The sequence below is a fragment of the Sarcophilus harrisii genome, chromosome 2 (assembly GCF_902635505.1).
Source record: "Sarcophilus harrisii chromosome 2, mSarHar1.11, whole genome shotgun sequence".
NCBI lineage: Eukaryota > Metazoa > Chordata > Mammalia > Dasyuromorphia > Dasyuridae > Sarcophilus > Sarcophilus harrisii.
Window position 1 is genome coordinate 555,188,831 of NC_045427.1, and position 25,261 is coordinate 555,214,091.

Here is a 25,261-nt window from a genome sequence, read left to right on the forward strand (position 1 = left end):
CCAAATCCTATATTATCTCTTTCAACGTCTTGTCTCCTTTCCTGGGGCAGGGTTAGCTTTCTTAAAGGTCTATCTCTTTCCTTGATTCCAAGAGCATGAGCTCCTGCCTCCTTCTCTGGCTTGAATCTCTCTGAATCCAAGGATTTGTGCTTCAGCTTCCAGTCACCACAAAGGTGGACGATGGAATGAATCTGTCTCAGCTTCCAAGAGCTTCGAGTGTGCTTGTCTTTTCTGGCCCTGAGAGCTTTTAGCTTATATGTTCTATACTGAGTATATACCAATCATATCACTAGGAAATCATTATTTGTTGTAGGATTAAATCAATGCTAAACTATATTTGACTGTCTCCTCAATTCCACTTAGTACCTTGTTTCAAGTTCTAGACTGTAACATCTCCTTGTAGGATTAAATCAATCATACTGAACCATGCTAAATTAGGTAACTATTGTCTCTATTAATTCCACTGACTTAGTACCTTGTAAGAATCCTTTGTTTCAAGTTCAGAGTTCTGGCCCATAACAATCTCATGGCAAAAATAACTCATATAAGGAACAGATTAAAGAGAAAAAAATTAAAAATGAATGGAATACTTGAATTGTATGATGAAAAAGGAGACTAGACATTTATTTCAAGAATCTTAAAAGAAAATTACCCAGATCTCTTAGAACCAAAGGACAAAAAGGAAACTCAAATAATCCACCTTAAAATAAAAAAATTGCCAAACTACTATTATAGTAGTAATAGTAAACCTTGAAATCTTTTTTAGATGACAAAATGACTTTTCTATTTTGTACTCATGCAGGTGATGAAACATATGGGCATCTGTGGATATTCTACCAGAAATTTTTTCTCAAATTGACTTTCATTCCCTCATAGCAATTTTTTTTTCTCTTGCCATTCGGTAAGTTCTAGCTCTACACAATTTTACCATTGTCAAACTAACATTTTTCATTTTTTCCTCACAAGAGTAATGTTAGAGACTTTATTTAGTGCTTTTTTTCTGAAATGTAGATTACCTCTTTTAAAATAAATTTTATCTATATCTTTGCTTTTATATTATCAGATTTTCTCCCACTCCCCTGTCCTTCTCCCTCCCAAAGAACCATCTCATCAAAAGAATTTTTTTTAAAGAAAAAAAGGAATGAGGGGTTAAAAAAAAAAAGCAAAAACAAATCAATGTCAAAAGAAGTTTAAAAGTATATACAATGTACCACTCGTGGAATTTATACTTCTGCAAATGACTAAGGTAGTAATGTCTTTTCAATTTTCTTCTTTAGAACTATGCTTGTGAATTGTAATTTTGCAACATTCATTTTTGATTTAATGGTTATTTCTACTTATATTGTGGCTATTATGTATATTGTGGCTATTATGTATATTGTTTTCTCATCTTTGCTTGCTTCACTCTATTTATTCATGTAAATCTTCCTGTGGGTCTCTGTATTCATCATATTCATTATTTCCATTACTTTCATGTAACACAGTTTATTTAGCCATTCTCCAATTAAAGGGCATCTACTTCATTTCCAATTCTTTGATACAAAAAAAGTATTTCTATAAATATTTTAGTATATATGAGATCTTTACTTTTATCAGATATCTCTTTGTGGTATATGCAGGCTATTAGAATCTCTGGGTCAGAGAGTTTGGACATTTTACTCACTTTATTTTACAGAACCCACAGTTGCTTTCGAAAATGATTACACCAATTCATAGCTTTGCCAAGAATGTGTTAATATGTCCATCTTCCTCCAACCCCTTCATCCTAAAAGGTTACTCCATCTGAAACTCATACCTTGTAAGATACTCTCTGCCACTGAGGTTCTTCCTTCTGATTGGAGTGTGAACAACTCCCCTCAGAACTTCGATTTCAGGAATATATGCAGGCCAGCCAACTCTTGATTTCCTACCAGTTTATTCTTCTGAACTTTTCCAGCATGATCCCTTGACGACATCTTCCCCCATCTTTTCAGCTTCCCTATTAGAATGTAAATTTCCTGAAGGAATGGACTGTTTTTCTTTTTGCGTGTATTTGTATGATTTAGCACATATCCTGGCACATAGTATGAACTTAATAAATACTTGCTGACAATGCAAATACTTGCATTGTAAAATGCAGAAACTTTTCTGTTAAGTGGAATCAAAGTTATCAATTTTATTTTTCATACTCATCTTTCTCCTTGATTAAGAGAACACCTCCTACCCAGGGCTATGAAAGATAAGTATGTGATCTTGGTTTTTTTATGGTATGATTTTTAACAATATTATATATTCATTTTGAATTAATTATGGAATGTGGCATAAGATATTGATTTTCATCTAATTTCTGCCAGATTGTTTTCCAGTTTTGCCAATAGTTTTTATCAGTTAGAAAATTCTTTCCTAAGTAATTTATGCTTTCTGGTTTACTTGGCACTAGGTTACTGATTTTGATTATTTCTGATTCTCCTTTGTCTACTCTTTTTCAAAGATCTACTTATCAATTTCTTTAGATAACAAATTTTTAGAACTACTGCTTTATAATGTAATTTGATGTCTGGAAATACTATTTCTCATTCATCCCTACCTTTTTTCATTATTGATTCTATATTTTTTGCTTCTCCAAATGAATTTTGTTTTGATGTACATTATCAAGTTTGAATCTAAATGTTATGTGCTACATTCATTCAATTATATATTTTTCTATAATATCAGAACTTAATTTTTTTCATCAAAAACACTAAACATAACAGTATTTGTGTTAACTTTTCAAAATGAGATTTATTGATGGAAGGTATATGGGGAAACTGGGACAGTATACTTTGTTGGTAGAGTTGTGAACTGATCTAACCATTCTGGAGAGCAATTTGGAGCTATGCCCAAAGGTCTTTCAAACTGTGCATACTCTTTGATCCAGCAGTGTTTCTACTGTATCCCAAAGAGATCTTAAAGGAGGGGAAAGGACCCACATGTACAAAAATGTTTGTAGCAGCCCTTTTTATAGTGGCAAGGAACTGGAAACTGAGTGGAAGCTCATCAGTTGGGGAATGGCTGAATAAGTTATGGTATATGAATGTAATGGAATATTATTGTTCTGTAAGAAACAATCAGCAGAATGATTTCAGAGAGGCCTGGAGAGACTTATGTGAACTGATATTATGTGAAGTGAGAAGAACCACAACAACACTGTACACAGCGACAAAAACATTATGTGATGATCAACTGTGATGGACTTTTTTCAGAATATGAGGTGATTTAGGCCAATTCCAATACTCTTGGGATGGAGAGAGCCACTTGCATTCAGAGAGAGGACTATGGGGACTGAATGTAGATCACAACATAGTATTTTCACCTTTTTTTGTTGTTGTCTGCTTGTTTTTTTTTTTTTCCTCTCTCATTTTTTCCCCCTTTTTGATCTGATTTTTCTTGGACAACTTGATAAATGTGGAAATATGTTTAGAAGATAGAACATGTTTAACTTATATTCGATTACTTGCTGTCTAGGGGATAGGGAACGTGGGGAAGGAGGGAAAAATATGGAACACAAGGTTAGCAAAGAATGAATGTTGAAAACTATGTTTGCATGTATTTTGAAAAGAATAGAAAGCTATTATAAAAATAAAAATGGGATTTATAATTTAGCAATACAAATACTGATTAATCTTTTATTAGCCATGATTAATCACTAATCAAACTGTGTATTTTCTGCAGGCTGGAGTGTACAAATAACTAAGTGTAGATCTTTTCTGATTCTTTATTATATTGTTCCAAAGCTTAGCAAAAGCCTCTGGGTTACTGAGATTTCCATATGCTCTCATTAAATAGATGACCTTTCCATTCTTTGTGGCTCCTCTGCTGGTTCCTATTTAATCCAATGCTGAAATGCTGCAATTTGACCACAGCTGGGTTCTGGTTTCATTTGGAGTTAAAGGGCTCATCCAGTCTCTTCCATTACTCAATGGCTTTTTAATGTCTCCTTTCTAAAACTCTCTTTCTCAATTCCTTCTCTCCAGACCTCCATTTCCTATTTCACATGGCTTATCAGTAGAGAAAAAACTCCTGACATTGTAATTTTCTCAGAAGAGAAAATCTTGATCTTTGAAACCAGTATTTATACTTATGATGAATTTACATCAAATGTCATCTTATTAACATCTTAAACATGATCAAATGCCTATCCTTTCTGGTTTTATAGATATCATATTGGTTTTTTCAATACTGAACTTTTAAAATATTGTTAAATGGAATTTAACAAAGCCTTGAGGAATACACTCATCTTCCCTGGGCCTCAGTTTTACCATCTCTAAAATAAGAGCATTAGGCCTGATTATCTCTGAAGTCTTATCTTGCTTGGAAAGTGTAAGATTCCTAAATTAAGATTGCAAATGATTTTTTCAAATTTCCAATGGATTCCACTGCTCATTGATTCAGGAAAATGAAGTTAGATTAGATAATATCCATGAGTTGATAGTAAAGTGACTTCATTAAGATTGTAGAATTAGATCCTTTGAAAAGGAACCTCTAAGGTCATCTACTTCAAATCCCTCAGTATAGATATGTGCCAATTTGCCAAAAGGACACAAAAACTATTTTTTCTTTCTATAGATTTCTGAGCAATTTATAATCCCTTTACCTTACCTTACCTAGTTAAACTCCTAGCTATTTATGGAAAACTCTAATACAATGAGTGGTGAGAATGGAAAGGGGAAGGGGACATTCAGTTTGAAAGGATGTTGTAGAGAATATTATTACTGAAATTGATTTTAGGTTTAGATGGCAACAGGTAAAGTTTGCCTTTTTTTTTATTTTTTTTATTTTTTATTTAATAGCCTTTTATTTACAGGATATATGCATGGGTAACTTTACAGCATTAACAATTGCCAAACCTCTTGTTCCAATTTTTCACCTCTTACCTCCCCATCCCCTCCCCTAGATGGTAGGATGATGTAGATGTTAGTATAGTAGATGTTAAATATATTAAAATATAAATTAGATACACAATGAGTATACATGACCAAAACGTTATTTTGCTGTACAAAAAGAATCAGACTCTGAAATATTGTACAATTAGCTTGTGAAGGAAATAAAAAATGCAGGTGTGCATAAATATAGGGATTGGAAATTCAATGTAATGGTTTTTAGTCATCTCCCAGAGTTTCTTTTTCTGGGCATAGCTAGTTCAGTTCATTACTGCTCCATTAGAAATGATTTGGTTGATCTCGTTGCTGAGGATGGCCTGGTCCATCAGAACTGGTCATCATCTAGTATTGTTGTTGAAGTATATAATGATCTCCTGGTCCTGCTCATTTCACTCAGCATCAGTTCGTGTAAGTCTCTCCAGGCCTTTCTGAAATCATCCTGTTGGTCATTTCTTACAGAACAGTAATATTCCATAATATTCATATACCACAATTTATTCAGCCATTCTCCAACTGATGGACATCCATTCAGTTTCCAGTTTCTAGCCACTACAAAAAGGGCTGCCACAAACATTCGTGCACATACAGGTCCCTTTCCCTTCTTTATAATCTCTCTGGGATATAATCCCAGTAGTAACACTGCTGGATCAAAGGGTATGCACAGTTTGATAACTTTTTGAGCATAGTTCCAAACTACTCTCCAAAATGGTTGGATTCGTTCACAACTCCACCAACAATGCATCAATGTCCCAGTTTTCCCGCATCCCCTCCAACAATCATCATTATTTTTTCCTGTCATCTTAACCAGTCTGACAGGTGTGTAGTGGTATCTTAGAGTTGTCTTAATTTGCATTTCTCTGATTAATAATGACTTGGAGCATCTTTTCATATGACTAGAAATAGTTTCAATTTCTTCATCTGAGAATTGTCTGCTCATATCCTTTGACCATTTTTCAATTGGAGAATTTGCCTTTTTTTTTAAATCCCTATGCTTGTCACCCTTATTTCTGCCACATGGTTATACATTTAAATATATATTGTTGATAACAATTACAATATTGAATATTTTTTTAAAATTACATTGTTATCCTTCTAAATCCTTCTAAATCTACCATTTCACATAAGAAAAATCTTTTAATTAAAAAAGAAAAAATCACAAAACTGTCATTACATTGAAAAAATTAGGAAATATATGAAATGTCTATACCCATGCACTGTCTCCCCCCTTATCTCTATAAAGTAATGGATGGAGCTGTTTTCTTATTTTGTATCTCTTCTTTGGGGCTGTGCTTTTAATTTTAATTTCTCAACATTCATTTTCAAGTATTTTGTGGTTGTTCTTTTCATTTGCATTATTATAGTCATTTTGTATATTGTATATATGGCTTTACTTCCTTCATTTTGTATGAGTTCATGTAAAATTTCCATGCTTCTCTATATTCATCATATTTTCATTTCTTATAGCATAAAGATATTTCATTAGATTCACGTACCACATTTTGTTTAGCCATTCTCTAATCATAGAACATCTGCTTTGTTTCTAGTTCTTTGTAACCACAGAAATTGCTGCTATAAATATTTTGCTTTTTAAGGGTCTTTAAAAAAACCCAACAACCTCCTTGGCATATATATCTAGTATTGAAATTTTTGGATCGAATGGTATAGGCATTTTAGTCCCTTTATTTGTAGAATTGCAAATTTTTTTTCAAAATGGCTAGACTGATGTTAATTTATTAGTGAGCTTATCTTCCTAAACCCCTTTAATATTGATTACTCCCATTATCGTCATTTTTGCCAAATTTCTAGGTACAATACAAACTTGAAAGTTGGCTTGATTTTATTATTTTTATTATTAGTCATTTGGAGCTTTTTTTAATATGGTCAATTAGGCAGAGGTGGTCAGAGTTCCAAGTGCAGCTCAATCAAGGGCCATATCTTAGGGAAATCCATGAGCTTTTTTACTCCTTTCATCTGTAACTGAGATTCTTAAATTGGGGTTCATGAACATTAAAAAATAAAATAAAACAGTTAAACTAAACTCTTGATAGCTATATTTCAATATAATTGGCTTTCTTTGTGATAATTATGTGCTTTATTTATTCATTTAAAAACATCATTCTAACAAGGGGCTCAGGGGCTTCATCACATAAAGGAGTCCACAACAACAACAAAAAGTTCAGAATGCCTAGTAATATCCTCTTGTGATGATAATTTTTTCTCCTCTAAGGAGTTGTTATGAAGGTAACCTTTTGGTAGGCAACTAGTGTGCAGATTTAGGAGCTCCTGGCTTTCAAACTTAGAGGTTTTCAATCAAGGCTACAGACACCCATTTTAGAATTACTGCCCAATCATTTTTTCTCAGGGAAAGAGATAGTGTAGATAATTGAGCTAAAGCACTGGAATCTGGTCTTAGGCTCCTAGTTGCTGAGGAACGTAACTTCAGAGCGTATGTGTTTACTTTGGTTCCTGTAGCACTTTTTGCATGAAATATTTTGGCTTTGGTTTTCTCATCTGTGAAAATGAGTTTAATAATACTTATTTTACAGGAAAATTGAGAGAAATGGCATTTCTTAAAGTTAGAAAAGAATTTAAATTATACTAAATTAGCAATATCAAAAATTTAAGCATAGTGATAACAATAAGCTGCTTCTTAGCAATTCTTATTCTATTCCTGAAAAAGAAATATTATATTGATTTACCTTTTGGAAATATAGAAACTCTTTAATCTTATTAAATAACAATAAATAAAAATCTACTGATACTGCAAAACAGGGAATTACATAAGTTGTTGTTGTTTTTTGAAGTAGGCTTTCAGATAGCTTGAAGTCAGATATGTTAAATGTTATCATATACACTCCTTTTAAAAAGGGAGTATATCTTATTCCCCCTCCCCCAATGATCTGAATATTTAAGAGATGTTAGAGAAAGGTTAATGATGATAAAGGGGCAGGTAGGTGCTGCTGTGAGTAGAGTGCTAGGTCTGAAATCTGAAAGATTTGAGTTCAAATCTGCCCTCAAGCACTCAGTAACTGTTTTGACCCTAAACAGATCACTTAACCCTGTTTGCTCTCAGTTTCCTCATCTATATCTGGTGGAGAACGAAATGGCAAAATTTTTTTTTCATTTTTTTGCCAAGAAAACCCTAAGTGGGGTCGTGAAGAGTTGCATATAATTGAAAGATGACTAAACAACAACAGAAATAATTATAATGAAGACAATGTGTTGTCACTCAGCCGTTTCTTAGGCTTGGAAATGGTAATCAAATGTCTTATGTATAGTTATCTAATCTACCATAGTTTTAATGTGGAATGTTACTCAGGGCAGTTCTGCCAGTCTGGTTATCAGATTCTCTATAGTTTTCTGCTTCTTACACAGAAAAACAAACAACTTGACTCATGGACCTGACTACTTATAAGTTCAAATGCAGGGGTGGCCTTCCATGTTTCAATGAGAGTCCATGTCTTACATTTCTGGTGGACATTACATAGTAATATCCTCCTGAATATAATAAAAGTCACTGTCTGCAACACTAGCACATAGCAAATATCAGAATGTAGTCTTTAGCACCACAACTTCCGAGTGTTAAATTTTGGAAGATTTATTTTTAGATTTTTTTTTTTCTTAAAGCATTACACAAAAATTAAACAGATCCATTACTAGATTGATGAATCTGGACAACCTAGCAAGGAAATCAATGCGTTTTCTTTTTTTGACCATGGAACCTCTCAAAGACTGTCTATTACTTAAGTTAAAGGAGGATTGCCTTCTTTATCAGTGGAGGGAGTACCCAAACTGATGAAATTAACATCTATTTCCAAAATCTTAAATTTGCATAAATATAAAACATATGTTATTATTTCAAGAATAAGCATACTACCTTACCTCATGACTCTGTTTTTATGAGATCTGCTTCTGTCCTCTTGCTCGATTCTTTAGCTTCATGGGTGTTAGACCACATATGGAAGAGTCCAACAACACTATAGTTAAGAAATAAATACAATTTTATGTAACATGTTGTCATTCATGTGTCTGATTCTACACTCTCTCTTGTACTTTATCTTTATCCATACTTTTCTTGGTGAAGATTCTGGAGTGTTTTGACACTTCTTTCTGCAGTGTCCTCATTTTATAGATGAGGAACTGAGGTAAATAAGAGTTAAGTGACTTCATAGCTAATGAGTCTGAGTTTGGATTTTAACTTAGAACTTCCTGGTCCAGAAAGAGATCAGTGCTCTCTATTGCAACATTTAGTTGCTCCTTGTGCATCTTAGACTTCGGAAATATCTCCTTGATTTTTTTCCTTGAATTTCAAATAAACTCTAAGACCCAAACAAAAGAGCTTCATTCATTTCTTATTCTTTCAACAACTGCTATTGAGAGCTTATTATGTGTACAACATTCTTCTATGCTTTACAAATAAAATACAAAAGGTCCTTGATTCTGGGGAACAATTAATTGGAGAAATAAGAAATACATGAAAAATTATTTAAAACCTTAAGAGAGCATATGGTGATTAGAAAGTTTCATAAAGTAGAATAAACTACCCAGAAATATAGTAGGATCCCTCTTCTCTTGATGTTTTCAAGTAATGAATAGACAATCATTTTTCTTGAGAATCCTGTAGAAAGAATTCTTGATCATATAGAGGTACCTTCCAACTATGAATTTCTCCAGAGGTAGTTAATGAGTGAAATAGACAAGAAGAACTATAGGAATTCAAAGAAATTGACCATTATTTTTGGCTAACATAGGAAGAAAAACCTTCCATGATGTGGGTAAAACTTGAGCTGGATTTTGAAGGATATGGACAAAAGTAGTAGAGGATATTTTATTTTATTTCATTTTTGGAGACAAAGTTAAGTGGTGCCTGGGTTACATAGCTAGTAAGGATTTGAGGCCAGGTTTTCAGTTAGGGCCTTCTGACTCTGGAAATATACCACCTGACTGTTGGTGTGGTATTGGAGAGCACCACTTTTAATTATATATTCATCATTGGCATGAGAAAATCATCTATGCATCCCTGGACATATCCAGGGATAGGATTTTTTGACAGATTTCTTCTTTTGAATTTCATTTTACTTTAATAGCTTTTTATTCTTCAAAATATATTCAAAGATAATTTTTGACATTCACGCTTGAAAAACCTTGAATTCCAAATTTTGTTTCCCTCCTTTCCCCCTACTTCTTTCCCTAGACAGCAAGCAATCCAATATAGGTTAAACATGTGCAATTCTTTTAAACATACTTCCACATTTATCATGCTGCACAAGAAAAATCAGATCAAAAAGAGAAAAAAATGAGAAAGAAAAAAACAAGCAAGTAAACAACAACAACAAAAGTGAAAATATTATATTGTGATCCACATTCAGTCTCCACAGTTCTCTCTCTGGATGCAGGTAGCACTCTCCATCCTACGTCTATTGGAATTGACCTGAATCACCTCATTGTTAAAAAGAGCCAAGTCCATCACAGTCGATCATCACATAATCTTGTTGCTGTCTAAAATGTTGTCTTGGTTCTACTCCTTTCTTTCACTTAGCATCAGTTCTTATAAGTCTCTCCAGACTTTTCTGAAATCATCCTGCTAATCATTTCTGGAGAACAATAATATTCCATTACATTCATATACCATAACTTATTCAGCCATTCTCCAACTGATGGGCATCCATTCAGTTTCCAGTTTCTTTCCACTACAAAAAGGGTTGCCACAAACATTTTTGCACATGTGGGTCCTTTTCATGGAGGGCATGTTTAAATAAAAAGAACTACATGACTAACAGTGTGAAGGTGGGTACAGCAAGCGAAACTATTAGATGATGCATAGAGTTTATGTTATGGTAGCAGTGAGAGATAAGGTTAGAAAGGTAATTTGGGGGTCAGATTTTGAAAGTCAAGCTAAGGAATTTGGACTTAATTCCAAAGGATAATTATTATAAGGAAGCCTGAGGAGAATGCTTAGAACCTGAAGTTAACCAAAGAACAGAAGCATCTGATAAGATTTACAATGTGAGGAAAGCAGATTCTGATCCAGAGAGAAGAAAGCTATATCTGTATCCAGCATGTAAGTCACACTTTTAGGAAATGGGAAGCTAGGATAGCACATGTAAGTTCAAAACTATTGGGAAGAAATTGTGAATATATGTACTTATCCAGGGAAAATGACCTTTGATAAGGATGCCTTAGCTTCCTATTATATACAATCAGAAGGTGAAAATAAAGCATAATGATTATTTTCATATTCAATAATAAATCTATGATTATTGTATTGTAATTTGAGTTTTGAATTTAAAATATGATAAACATTCATGTAAATTTCTTACCAATATGGAGGAGTGCTGGAGAAAATAAAGCATCTTAATTTATGGAAGTCCTAGGGAAGTCTTATCTAACACCTAATAGCAAAAGTTGCTTCAAGGGTAGAGGGGAAATGTCAGGGAAGTAATTTCCCTGTCTACTCAAGATTCAGTCTCAATGAAATGCCACAGAAGGAGTGAGGAGTATAGATTGGGGAAAAGGGGGACAATACTTGACTTGGATTAAAAAGAGGCACAGGCGCAGATGCTACTTCTGGTACTTACTAAGTGATCATGTCAAGTCAGTCACTCAGTGTCTCTAATTCTCAGGTTCCTTATTTGTAAGATAGGAAAATTATACTTATAGTGCTTCCTTCACAGAGTTGTTGTGAAGAACAAACAAGGATAAAGATTAAACCTGTGATTTTCCTGGCACAGGGAAATACCCTGGATGAGGAAACTCCTACTGATGCAGATTAGCACCTTTTCTACTCTTAAAGTTTTAGAGAATTTCCTAGGTCATAATGAGGGTAAGTGACTTGCATAGATAACATACATCAGAAATATAATTTGAAGGGAGTTGTTACTGGCTTTGAGGCCACTTCTCTATATAGAAAATTTTATTGAAATGCCATCTCTTATTACAAAGAGGCATTTTAAGATGAATTTAATATTTGATGTGCAAGCTATATGACATTAAGGGAAGAGTTCAGAGGCTGGTGGGTCCTAGCCATCTTATCATAGGGAGCACTTTGTTGGTATTCGTTTCATCCTCACTCCAACCAAACTCCCCTTTCCAAAGGGACTATATTCTTAGAAGCCCATCCAGCCCAATTTACAAATGGATGGCTTAGTTAAACTGTTCTTCCACATGTTTGGGATATAACACAGGAGTGGTCGTCTTTGTGGAATAACCTGGGCCAGCCGTCTTCTCCTATGGATAAGGAAGAATGTTTCTTGTACAATGCAATGCAATACTAGCTCTTTCATTACTCTTCTGAGCCCTGTTATATTTCACGATAGATTACACACATGTTCTCGATTCTATTAGACAAGCATTTATTATATACCTTCACTGTGCAATGCATAATGAACACAAAAGTGACATCATCCTTATCCCCAAGAAGCTGACATTCTACTCCAAAGTAGGAAGTGTATAATAAGAAATGTTGTCACTTTTTTCTCTTGTACAACTGGAGACTGTTAAAGGTCTCTGGGCAATCTCCATTTCTCTGTCACTCTCTCTGGCAGGGGGAAAAACTTGATGAAAGAATTATTGAATAATACTGATGGTTCAAGAAGGGTGAGGAAGAGATAAAGCAATGTGAAAAAAATTGGTGATGACATGGAGCTCCTGGAGTACTTCCCAGAAAAACCTAAAATACAAAGGAGGAAGGAAACCAGCAGGGGGAGAAAGAGGAAGGCTGTTCCATGGACAAATACTGTAGAAATACTTCACCCTTTCCTTTTCATACCCACTGTATAATCCCTTGTGCGAATATAACAGTTATTATGTTACTGGAATATTTTTCAGTTGTGTCTGACTCTTCATCATACCATTTGGAGTTTTCTTGGCAAAGATACTGGAGTGGTTTGTTATTTCCTTCTCCAGTTCATTTTATAGATAAGGAAACTGAGGCAAACAATGTTAAGTTGTGTCTTTCCCAATGTCACAAAGCTAGTAACTGAAGCCAGATTTGAACTAATGGAATATTATTGAGGGGGAAAGGGAAATAAACATTAGGGTCAGGCACTCTGCAAAGTACTTTACAAATATCATCTCATTTGATTCTCAACAACTCTATTGGGATTGGTAGCCTTATATCTCCATTTTACAGATGAGTAAACAGAGACTAAATGATTTGCGGAGGATCACTCTAGATCACAGCTAAAAAGTATCTGGGGCTGAATTTGAATTCAGATCTTCCTAATTCTATACCCAGTGTTCTTATTCATTGCACTACTCAGCTTCCTCTATTTTTTATTTTTTAATAATATTTTATTCTATTTTTTCCAATTATATTCAAGAAAATTTTTAGCATTAGTTTTAGAGTTTGAGTTCCATTTTTTCCCCTCCCTCTTTCTCCTACTTTCTTTCAAAAATGGTAGCAATTTGATGTAGGTTATACCTGTACTGTCATGTAAAACATAGCTCTATTTTGTCACAATTATAAAAGAAGAAATAGATGAAAAGGAAAACAAACATGAAAAAGAATATAATAAGTGAAAAAATAAGCTTTGATGTGTATGCAGAGTCCATCAGTTCTTTTTCTGTATGTGAATAGCATTTTCCTTTCTAGTCCTTTGTATTTATCTTGGATCATCGTGTTACTGAGAAAAGTTAAGTCATTCATAGTTGGTCATCATACAATATTACTGATACTTTGTACCATGTTTTCCTGGTTCTGCTCATTTCACTTTGCATCAGTTCATACAAGTTTGTCCAGGTTTTTCTAAAATTTATTTATCATTTCTTACTGCACAATAATATTCCATTACATTCATATACCACAGCTTGTTCAGTCATTTCCCAATCGGTGGATATCCCTCAATTTCCAATATTTTGCCACCATGAAAAGGGCTGCTATAAATATAGATGCACATGTAGGTCCTTTCCTTTTTTTTCATGATTTCTTTGGGATACAGACTTAGTAGTGGTACTTCTGGATAAGAGAAGGCACAGTTTGTTTGCCTTTGGGCATAGTTCTGAATTGCTTTCCAGAATGGTTCAATCAGTTCACAACTCTACCAACAGTACAATTGTGTCCTAATTTTCCCATATCTGCAACATTTATCATTTTCTTTTTCTGTCATATTAGTCAATCTGATACATGTGAGGTGATACCTCAGAGTTTTTTTTATTTGCATTTCTCTAATCAATGGTGATTTAGAACACTTTTTCATAGACATAGATAGCTTTGATTTCCTCATCTGAAAATAGTTCATATCCTTTGATCATTTATCCTCTGGGGAATGGTTTGTACTCTTATAAATTTATCTCAATTCTCTATATATTTGAGAAATGAAGTCTTTATCAGAGACACTTGCTATTTTGTTTCTCAGCTTTCTGCTTTCTTTCTAATCTTGGTTGCATTGGTTTTGTTTGTGCACAAGTTTTTTTTTTTTTTTTTTTTTAATTTTAATATGATCAAAATGAAGGAAAACCAACCAACCAAATAAAAAGACTTGCATAATAAACTTTCTATAGGAAATCTTTCCTGATTCATTCATATCAGTTATCTAGTCCTCAAACTGAAATTTGAAACTATGCATATTAAAACTATGCATATAAAAACTGTTTATTTGGGAGGCTAGCAAATATTTGGGGAAGAAAGGTATAACAATATGTAGAATGGCTGCTGAATCCAAGGGCTCTGGAGCACTCTTACTTTCTCTTTCAAGGAATCCTTGCTCTGGCCTCCCAGAAGATAAGAAGTTCTCTGGGGAGCCTGGCTTTCAAAGAGTGGAATCAGGATCATCATCTCCATCATCATCACCACCACCACCACCACCACCACCTCCTCCTCCTCCTCCTCCTTCACCTTTTTGCTCTCTACAAGCCCCAACCTAGAGTCCTGAGGAAAAGCATTTAATTTTAAATTTGGCTCATATCCAGGGCCTTTCCCCCCAAAATAAGTAAAAAGTACTTTGTAAATTGTAAATCAAGTATAGGAGAGTTCTTTCCTCTACACAAAAGAAATGCTTAACACAAAAGACTTATAAGTTTGACAAAAACTTAGATAAGTAACATTCTGTTTTCCAGAAAGTTGATACTTAAAACACTGAAATGTGAAGAATTAATTCAACTGTTGAGTATTTCATATTTACAGTATATGCACTGTTTTCTGCAAAGACTATATTCCTAGAAAACAGGACAAGATTTGGGTTCTTAGAGATAATTCTCTTTTCTGAGAAGAAGCATTATAGTAGATAAAGAGGACATTTCCCATAATACAACTGGTACCAACAAGTTTTTGATCTTTTGAACTCAAAAGATTACCCCAAGGCTGTAAATATCCATTTAAGGCTTGCTGTTTGATCTATGTTTAGAGAAAGTAACATAAAACAAAAAAGGCAGCCAAGACTTTGAGATTCAAAATTAATCTCACTCAGGCCAACATATCCTCAGTCTGCCATGTGGAGACACTGACATTTTTGCTTGGAGGTAGGAGCTCCCTATCTCATCCCTCCATGGAAGCTCAGGAAGAGATTCCGAGAATCCAGACATTCTAGGCATATAGGAAGAGAGTGGTTCAGAGGGTGGATTCACCTCCTTTACAGTCTCCTGAAAGGGTATCTTTTCCTGGTTTAATGACCAATCTCCTCTGACCCACTTCCTCCTGCTGCCATCATGTTGACCGGGAGATTCTCTGTCATCCCACAGCACCATCTTTCAGGACTAAATTAGAGCACTTGGCTGCCTATAAATGACCAGGATGCAGGCTCAGCACTCCATGAGGTGGTCATTAGTATCTTCTATCTCCAGTTAAAAGTGTTTTTTGTCTTCAGCAAATTTCTGAATCCCCAATTCTGAAAAATTCTTTCAGGACTTGGAGAAGCTCAAGCATAGATTGTTTTCACGTTCTCCCTTAGCGTTTTTGCATTAAAGAGTCTTAACAAAGTCCATGTGGCACTAATTCTTAATGGCCTTCTGCTGGACAATCTCCAAATTAGCTGTTTTAGGGAAAGCCTTGAAAGTTTAGCACTAAAGGTATCTCTATTGCAATATCTGATCCTGATGGGATTCAGCTTCTAGGGAAAATGTGGCAGTAGCCCAGAGGCCACCAGGTCTTGCCAGTTCCTAGTTCCACAAACAATATAGATAACAATCTGTAGATCAGTAATAACAAAGTTTCAGAGATAATCATAAGATGCATACCAAAACACTCTTCAACTCCTCCTCTAAAACCACTCCTCAGTTTTACTTCTAAGTCAAAAAATTAGCATATCATTGACAAGGAGCACCTGATCTCTCCATCTTTTTCCTATAAATTTTTCTTCTTTTGCTAAATTCTTTTGGAAGTTAGCCAGCTTCAATTGGCGTTACAATTACAATAAACTTTGCCCTTTGACTTGGATATGGGTTCAAGCCTAAGAATTCTTTTAAGACACCTCCTGACATTAGTCTGCAACCCAAACTTTTGGGGTCTCCTTCTGAATCTTAACAATCCTTGCCAGTCTCTCTTTCTTGTCCTACTTTTAGTTTTAGGATCATGAATCTAGAAACAGAAAGGCTTAGAAATTATTTAGTCTAACTCCTTCATTTTATACATAAGAAGAACAAGATTAAGAAAGAGTAAATGATTTCTCTAAAGTCACTTAGGTGGAAAGCTTTTCATTTCCATTTTGTCTGAGCTTTTCTGTTTTCTGACTTAAAATTCATTTTTAGTCCCAAGATGTCACTTAAGGCTATTCCTGAAGTAGTTTGGGGGAGCAGTGGTAAAGTTTTAGGTATGTGTGTATGTAGAGAGTAATTAGGCAATGCTTAGAAAACATTTAGTTATACCAAAAATGGACTATCAATTAATGTTTTATTGATTTGTTGAGTACCTACCTTTTGCTAAGCACTGGAGATACAAAAAGAGGGAAAAGCCAGTCCCTGTCCTCAAGGACAAATACATGCAAAACAAGCGATATACAAAATAACATAAAATAATTAACCTAGGAAAGGCATTAGAATTAAGAATTCTAGAGAAAGAATTCTAGGCTGGGGAGACTGGCAGAGAGAATGCCTGGAAACAAGTGTTTTGTTTTGGGGATGGGCTAGTGTCAGAGGATCCTAAAGTATCCATTGGGGAGGAAGATGTAAGAAGCCTGAATAAGTAGGAAGGGGCTAGGTTATAAAGGATTTTCAATGTTAAACAGCATTTGTATTTGCTCCTGGAGGCAATAAGAAACCACTGGAATTTACTGAGTAGGGGAGTGACTTGGTTCGACCTGCAAGTTAGAAAAATCTCTTCAGTGGCTAAATGGATTCAGGGAGAGACTTGAGATAAGCGGAGCCACCAGCAATGATTGCCACTGTCCAGGTGTGAGATGAGAAAGACCTATACTAGAGTGGTGTCAGTGTTGGAGGAGAGAAAGGGGCAGATTTGAGAGATGTTGAAACTGGAGAAAGTGACTAATTTTGCAATAACTTGGATATAGGGGAAGGGGAGAGAGGAGAAAGTGAGAAATTCAGGATGACTCCTAGATTTCAAACCTGAGGGACTAGGAAAATGTATGGCCCTCTACAGTAAGAGGGAAAGTAGGAGGCAAGGAGGGTTTAATGGGAATAATACTAAGTTCTATTTTGGATATACTGAGTTTAAAATTTCTACTAGACATCCAGCTCAAGATATTTAAAAGCCTGGAGGCTGTGAGGAAAATGATTTATTATATTGTCCAGGGAAAGTTAATATACTGTGTATCATACCCTTACTTGGGGCTGCTGTGCCCAAAGAAATGTTAGTTTTGATCACTAAAACCTCACAAGATATCTTGGGGTTTATAGGCTAAGATTATGCCTTGAGCTCAAATCACTCTGGCACTCAACTTTCTAGGATTACTGGAGTTGGTTAAAAGATATCTGGGGTTCTCCCAGGTCCTAGATTCACCCTCAGCATTTTTATTTTGGGTTACCATGCCCAGGACTTTGGTTGGATCCATACAATCTTGTATTTTGGGTTCTTTTGTGTTTTGGCTGCACCCAAATTTTATTTATAGTTATTTATATCTATCTCAATCTATCTTGCTTCAAATTGCTCTGGCAATTTTGATTAACCGTGTACATGTGACTCATATGCTAGTACCTTTGAATCCTATCTAATGTAAACTTTTCAGAGCTTGGGTGGGAGGGAGCCACACCTTAATTCCAGTTTGCTCTTCTCTATCAAATATCCTAACAGTAGTGCATATTCCTAGATTCTTAGATCAGCACTTAAGATTCTTTTGCTCTTTCCTTCATTTCTCTCTCTCTGCCTGTCACTTTTCATATATATATGATGTATTTATATGTGTGCAGTGTGTACATATATATGTATACACACACACACACACACATATATATATATATATATACACACACAGGTATATATTCATAGAAAGAGAGGAAAAAAAGAGAGAGAAATTAAGCTATCTGTCTCACAACCCAAAGTATTTATATGGGTATTAGTTTAGACAATTTTGGCACAGATTATTCTCAACCTGGAAATTTCACATTTTTCAATTTATTGAACTTAGCGACTATAGATGAATCTATCCTCTCTACTTCTGAGTCCCAGTTTCACCTCCTGTGCAGTTCTTGTCCGTGTCTTTTTATGATTATTTACAAAGGATCTACCCAGGTTGCTGAAGTCTTGAGTCTTCTAATATTTTATGGAAAAGGTGCTACAATAGGGACTGTCCATTTGTTATCTGTCACTCTTAAATTCTTTTGTAAAATTACACTTATTAACACAAACATTACAACAGACAAAGAAGGACAAAAGAGAATTGTATGTGAGATCATAAATTGTCATGCAATTTAAGCGTGTTAGGTTGAACAATATTGCCAGGTTTGTGTCTCATTCTGTAATTCCAATTTTCTTCTGTGTATTTTTTGCTTAATTGAAGCTCTTTTCCTTTTTTTTTTAAATCTCTATTGCTTCTCATAAACACTCTGCCCCTACCAAATAAAAGTCTTCTCTTGTAACAAATATAGCTGGCCTACATCTTTTTCAATCATATATGTCCCTGGTGTCTTTTATGTCACATTGCACAAGGCATCGTTAGTAATCTATTGTAGCCTACTTAGAACCTACCAAAGATCATTTAGGTCACTTGCAATTTTTATTCTTTTGGAAGAATTCATGGATCTCAGGTATAACTTCACTGGGAGAATATTGATTTTTAAAAGATGTGCATCAGGGAGCAGCTTGAGGCAATTGAAAATACCATACAATTTCTGTAATCTGATATAGCAACAATCTCCTATTTAGTTTTAGACTTAGTGCCACATTCAGTGCCTATCTAAGAGATATTTACATAGGAACTGGGTGTCCATTCAACTGCTATTGTTGAGGAAATGTTTGATCTCTTTGAGCAACTATAATGCAAAAACTATCTTTTGTGCCTGACATATAGTATGAGCACTCTTCCCAAGATAGAAATTCGACTGAAGGGCCAACCTTTACATTTATTTCTAGTTATTGTAGTAAGCAGCTAATCATACCATATTAAGCATTATTTCCTACCACTTTGCTCTTAGTGCCTTTTTTGGTGATGTACATGGTAAGCTATTAGCTATTCTTTATAAGCATTAGAGAAAAGAATCATAAGTAAGCTCTGAAATCCTCATATCATTGATTTATTTTTAGGATGTCTTTCTTGGAAGCTTCTTCTGGAACAACTTGTAGTTTCCAACTAATCCTAGAGAAAAACTTCAGTCTAAAGGGATTCAGGAGCTCTTGATCTAGGGAAATGAATACTTTGATTCCATCTGTGTGCATATGTCAAACACTACAGCAGACAACCATGCTCTCCATTCCTTCATAGACCATCTCTTAGTAGTAGTTGTCACAAGTAAGAAGGAAAGTAAGGAAGCAAGAAAGGGAAGAGAAGGAAAGCAAAAAAACAAAGCTCCTGATTTGATAGCCAGTCTACAGCTTCCGTCAAGATAGCTCATTCCCACCATTACTCTGATGTCTCTTCTTTCCTGTTTCTTCACAGGTAACAGATCTTGCATTTAGCCTTTAGGAACCCAGGGTCATTTTCATGCCATTTGGGGGCAGTGGAAGGCTTTAGAAAGATGTTTAATAAATACTTTTTAAATTTGGTGTAGAGGAAAGGTCACTAGAATGAGTATCAAGGCATCAGAAAATTTTGGATCTAGTCCTCCCTGTATCACTAACTTAATTGAGCACATTAGTCTTTTGAGGGCCTCATTTTGCTTTAAAAAAAAAAAAAAAAAAAAATGGGAATTGGTCTAGATCAGGTGTTCTTAACCCTTTTTCGTGTGTGTTACTGACCCGTTCACAGGATACTGTTTTGTTACCGACATTCCTAACTGAAGATGTTAGAAATTACTGAAAATAATACCTTTTCCCCCATCCAAATTCATAGACCTCCTGAAATCTATCCGAGCACCCCTGGGGGGTAAGTGGACCTCCGTTTAAGAACCTCTGGTATGATGGTGTTTAAGGTTCCTCCGAGCTCAGAAGTTCTGTGGGTCTGTGTATTCCAGACCAGGTGGCAGAAGGAGGGATGCCAGCAATCTGCCAGGTGTACAGATCATCCCAGAGTGAGTCTGGAGTCGTTCGGCCGAAGACAGCTGTGAATGAAAGCTGGTGCGGGTTAGGGTGCGGCGAGGAGGAGGGACAAGAGTGTATAAGGCGGCAAAGAGACTCCTCCTCTTTCCTTTCTTTCTTTCATTCTCCCTCCACTCTGCAGCTGCCCGGGATATAGGGGATGGTGCTGGGGCTGGTCCCCAGCTGGGCTCTGGGCGTATTAGTCTCTGGGAGCCCATGCGCACCGCCACTGCCGCCGGGGACTCAAGGTTATGTAAGGAGCGGAGGGAGGGAGAAAGGGAGGAGGCAAAAAGAGGGAGGAGGCGGAGGCGGAGGGAGGGCTCGCCGTCGGAGCTCCCAGCCGCCCCGCCCCCGCCCTTGCCAGGCGGCGGCCCCACAGCCTAGCCGAATGGAGCCGCGGCGGGATTGAGTGGGGCGCAGACTAGGAGCCGCATGTGCCAAGTTCGGAAGCGGCTGGAGAAGCTCTTCTGCAAGAAGCGAATGCCAGAGAGTCCCGTCGGAGTGGGTGGCCAGGCAAGCCTGCAAAGATGGGGTGAGTGCGGCGCCCGCTGCTCACCAGTCCTCCGTCTCTTCCTCCCTGTTTTTCCCCCTCTCCTTTTGCCCCCTTCCTTTTTTTCTCCCCCCACCCCAACCATTTTTCTCCATATACTTCTCACTTTCCCTTTTTCTCTCCTCCTTTCTTCCTTGACTGTTCCCTTTCTCTGTCTCCCTATTTCGGAACTCTAGCCTTCCACTCTGCCCGGTGCCTCTCATAGCGCACTGCACGCTGCTCTCATCAGCTTGGAGCTCTCCGGGCAGTCCGGGGCTGAGGTACGCGGCTGGTTCAGCTCGGATCGCCCTCTTCGGGGCAGGTTTCTGACCTAGCCCTCGTTTATCGATCGAGTTCCCCTAGTTACTTGATCCAGTCCCGCCCGCCCGGTTTTCTTGAATGGGCACTGTGGGTCTCTGGACTGATCTGTCTGAACAGGGAAGGGGGAGCCAGAATTGGGACGTGCTGGGGGCAGAGAGAGGGGGGCCGAGAATCGAAGTCTGCGGAACCTGGGTGCCCTCCGCCCAGGGCCTCTCAGGAACTGGGAAGGGGGAGGGAGGTGGGGGTGGAGCTGTTACAGTAGCGTCCTCCAGATGAATGAAGCATCGCTAGGCAGCCACAGCCTTGAATCTGGCAAACTGGGTGGGTTTCCTAAAGTCTTTTCTGACATGCTGAGCGCCACAAAACTGGCCAGGTTGATGATGTGGAGCGGGCTGGGCTATTGACTGGATGGGGCCGGCGGGTGTGGGCGCCACTGTGCGCACAACTAAAAAGTTATGTGAGGAAACACTGTCAATTTTTCGATCTTCCAGAGTCACAATCTGGTCAGATTCAAGCACGAGCACTGTGGTGTTTAACCTAAGAGAGTGTAAAGAGTTTTGCAGCTTGATTTCAGCGATTGATTTTATTGCAATCAGCGCAGAAATTAGAGTTCAGATATTTATCTGGAAAAAAAAAAGCACAAAAAGCACCTTGCGCCTTCCTAACCACCGCCGTCCCCTCTTCCCCCCCCCCCCCCCCCCCCCCCCCCCCCCCCCCCCCCCGCCCCCGACTCCCAACACAGTTGTCCCAAAACAAGATTCGAACAACTTTGTTCGGAGGATGGCGAGTCAGTGTTCAGCAGATTTGGCTTGGGATGGCAGATTAAGTAGGATTGATTTCACAGGTGTCGCTGGGGTACTTTGATGTTGAATTGACTAATCAGTCTGCGTATACAAACTAATTTAAAAAAACCTGTATTTATTTTCAGCTCCTCTTTGGTGTAGCTGGGTAAGAGCCATGAGTCACACAGTCAGTCAGCACTGACTACAAAGCACTATACTACTACGACGAATACCTTCCATTTGTGCAGCAATTAGCTTACACAGCTACTTCATACATTATCTCATCTGATCCTTACAATAACTCCCTGAGGTAGGCAGAACAGCTGCTATTATCCCCATTTTCTAGATGAGGAAACCGAGACTCGGAGTAGTTAAAAGGACTCTCCCAAGATTGTAATGCTGGTAAGTGGTGGAGTGAGGATGATTGAAATCCAGGTTCTTAAACTCAGCCCAGTGTTCTTTTCCGCTGTGTCCTGGCTCCCTGTTTAGAAAATGTGGGCGGCTCGATGTTAAAATAGGAGTTAAAAGATCAATTTCCTTTTCTATTCTGTAATGAGGAAGATAGAGCAAATGCAAGGAAAAATGGAATCTCTCCCCCAACGTACATTATTGGTAAAAGTCTTAAACATGTATACACACGTATATCGTGTACATGTCAGACTTCCAGGAGAAAGGCAACTTTGGCCTTTATAGGGGGACTTCTCTCCTCCCCCATGGTATAGTCTCTCTCGCCACTAGTGTTTCCTCAAGTGGTGCATGTATTACTGTAATCAAAAATTAGAACTCGATGCATTTTCCCTAGAAACAATGTGATAGATGTTAAAGGGATCTGTAGTATTTTCTCCCTCCTTTTAAATAGATTGTCAAATGAGGATTATTGTATATATAAAGTAGGTTGTTTGAATAACCTGAGGTAGGACTTATTGGGGAAAGTTTCCTAGGAAAAGAGTTTTGTTCTTGTTTTTGAGTGTTCTTTGAAGGGAAAGGAAGGGAGATTATTTTATTAGGGAAAACATGAAGATTGAGTAACTGAAATATTCTTACAGGCTGCTAAGCAGTTTATTTCATTGATAGTGCTTTTCATATATAATTAATTGTGGTGAATTTTATGATCATATCTATTTCAGTTAGAAAATTGTGGAGTGAATCAGTACTATGTCTAGATTATATGGCTTATCTTTTGTTTCTACACAATGAGTTGAGAACACTGCATTTGGATAATTTGGGTCATTTTCAATAGGCCCATCATAGAAATTTGGCTATATATTAATATATAAAATTTATATTTTAGTTTCCATAGTGCAGTGTGGAACTTTAAAGATTCTTGGGTTCTAGAACTGTTTATAGGTGTTTGGGGAAGAAGAAAATAGGGAAATTTAATGTTCAAATATTATAAAGTTAGATGGAATCTAGTATCTAAACTTTATTTTTTTCAACTCTTCATCTCATCCCCTCCATCAGCTCTAACAAGTGGAAAGAAGAAAGTTGTATAGGTATCAAGATGTCCACCAGTAAATCTAAGGAAAATGTCAGTACCTCATCTTTGTGTGTTTGAATTACTGGCAAAAAATTTGCCTTGGGTAGTTTGTTTAGGCATGGTTTAATTCACTGTTTTTTAACATCAGATATCAGACAACATTCATTACTTTAGTTATAAGTAAACAGCCTTTTTAAAATTTTCTTCTACCTGTCATTTCTACCTGTTATCTCCCTCTTCTGGCTGGTTGGAGGTAGACAGGCAGGGAGATGGGAAGCAGATGGGTTGGCCATTTTTCAAGGTCAAATGGATCCTATTTAATTCTTACAGAGAATTTGGTAGTTGGAAGGAAAAAAATGAAAAAAAAAATGACCCATTTTGAGGAAAAAAAACCTGGCTTTTCATATTTTCCCTTTATCTCCACTAAAGTTACTCCATTTGAATCTTTCAGGTAGATTATCACTTGAAAAGTCTCTAAGAATTTAAAAAAAAAAAATTATTAGTCCAGTAGTGATATTAATGCCAGCTTGGAAATTGTAATAATTACTCAGACTGCTTAATACTTTTTAAATAGTTTTCTAAAGAAGCAACCTGAAAGGAAACCAAAACACACAAAGAAATAGTGTTTGGATACACTTTTCTTTTAATGTTAAAATCTGACTTAGTTTTCATTGTAGTCTTGTATTTCTTTGAAGACTACTGGCCAGATCCTGATATATTTATATGTTCTTTTTATTCTGCAATAGGAAAAAAAAATAGTTTGCCGTTCTGATTTAGTCAAATTCATTTTATCAATTTAAATGAACAAGACCAACTATTCTTTATGTATACTTTTTTGGGGGTGGGGGTGGAGAGCATTGCAGATAGCATTGCAAGTTAAGGATGACATAATCTTGGTTATCTGAAACTATAGGCTTCCTTTTCAGTAATGTTATACTTTACCTATTAACTTTCCTTTAATGAACATTGCTACCTTTTAACTTTCCATTCTTTCCTTCATCCAAATGTGTAGGCACGCTGTTATTTTTTTTAAATGATTATATCCACTTAAAACACTAGACGCAATATCTTTGGAAAACTTTCAAAGAACATACTAAAATGATTTTTGTCTTGTGGGTTTTTGTTGCTGCTGATCAAAAATACTCAAATTTTTATTACCTACAATTAGGAAATTGTGTTTTTTGGTAGATTTTAGTTATGTTTCTTTTATTCACTGTCACAGATCATGTAAAAATTAAAAATGCAGGAATACTCTGCTTAATATAATAATAGTTCTGTAGAATTCTGTATACATTAAATTTATGTCAAGTCAGTCAGTAAACATTTACAAAGTGCCTGCTATATGCCAGATATTGTGCTAAGTTCTGGGGATTCAAAGAAAGGTAAAAGATAATCTCTGTTTTCAAGTAACTCTTAATCTAATGAGAGAGACAACATGCAAATAACTATTTCAAACAAACAATATACAGACTAAATTGGAAATAAGAGAAGGAATATTTTAGAGTTAAGAAGGATTGGGAAAGAATTCATATAAGAGAAGAGATTTTGCCTAGTTACAGGAGAAAAAACATTTCAGATATGGGAGTTAGCCATTGATAGTGAGAATTCACAGATTTGGAGATGATGCGTCTTGTTGTGGAATAGTAAGGAAGCTGGCATTGCTAGATAGCTAAAGTAAGGGACTTGGAGTGTCAA

General features: G+C 36.3%; 1 protein-coding gene across 2 annotated transcripts in view; it reads left to right on the forward strand.

Moving 5' to 3' along the window:
- The first annotated feature begins 20,712 nt into the window (after positions 1-20,712).
- HOMER2 (homer scaffold protein 2) overlaps positions 20,713-25,261 on the forward strand; it is a 151,465-nt gene continuing 146,916 nt past the window's right edge. The window contains exon 1 of one of the 2 annotated variants that reach the window (XM_012541772.3): positions 20,713-20,989. In XM_012541772.3, coding sequence (XP_012397226.2) covers positions 20,985-20,989 — 5 coding nt within the window. In that variant the 5' untranslated portion in view covers positions 20,713-20,984. The remainder of the gene's footprint in view (positions 20,990-25,261) is intronic. The other variant, XM_031955683.1, reaches the window with a different exon arrangement.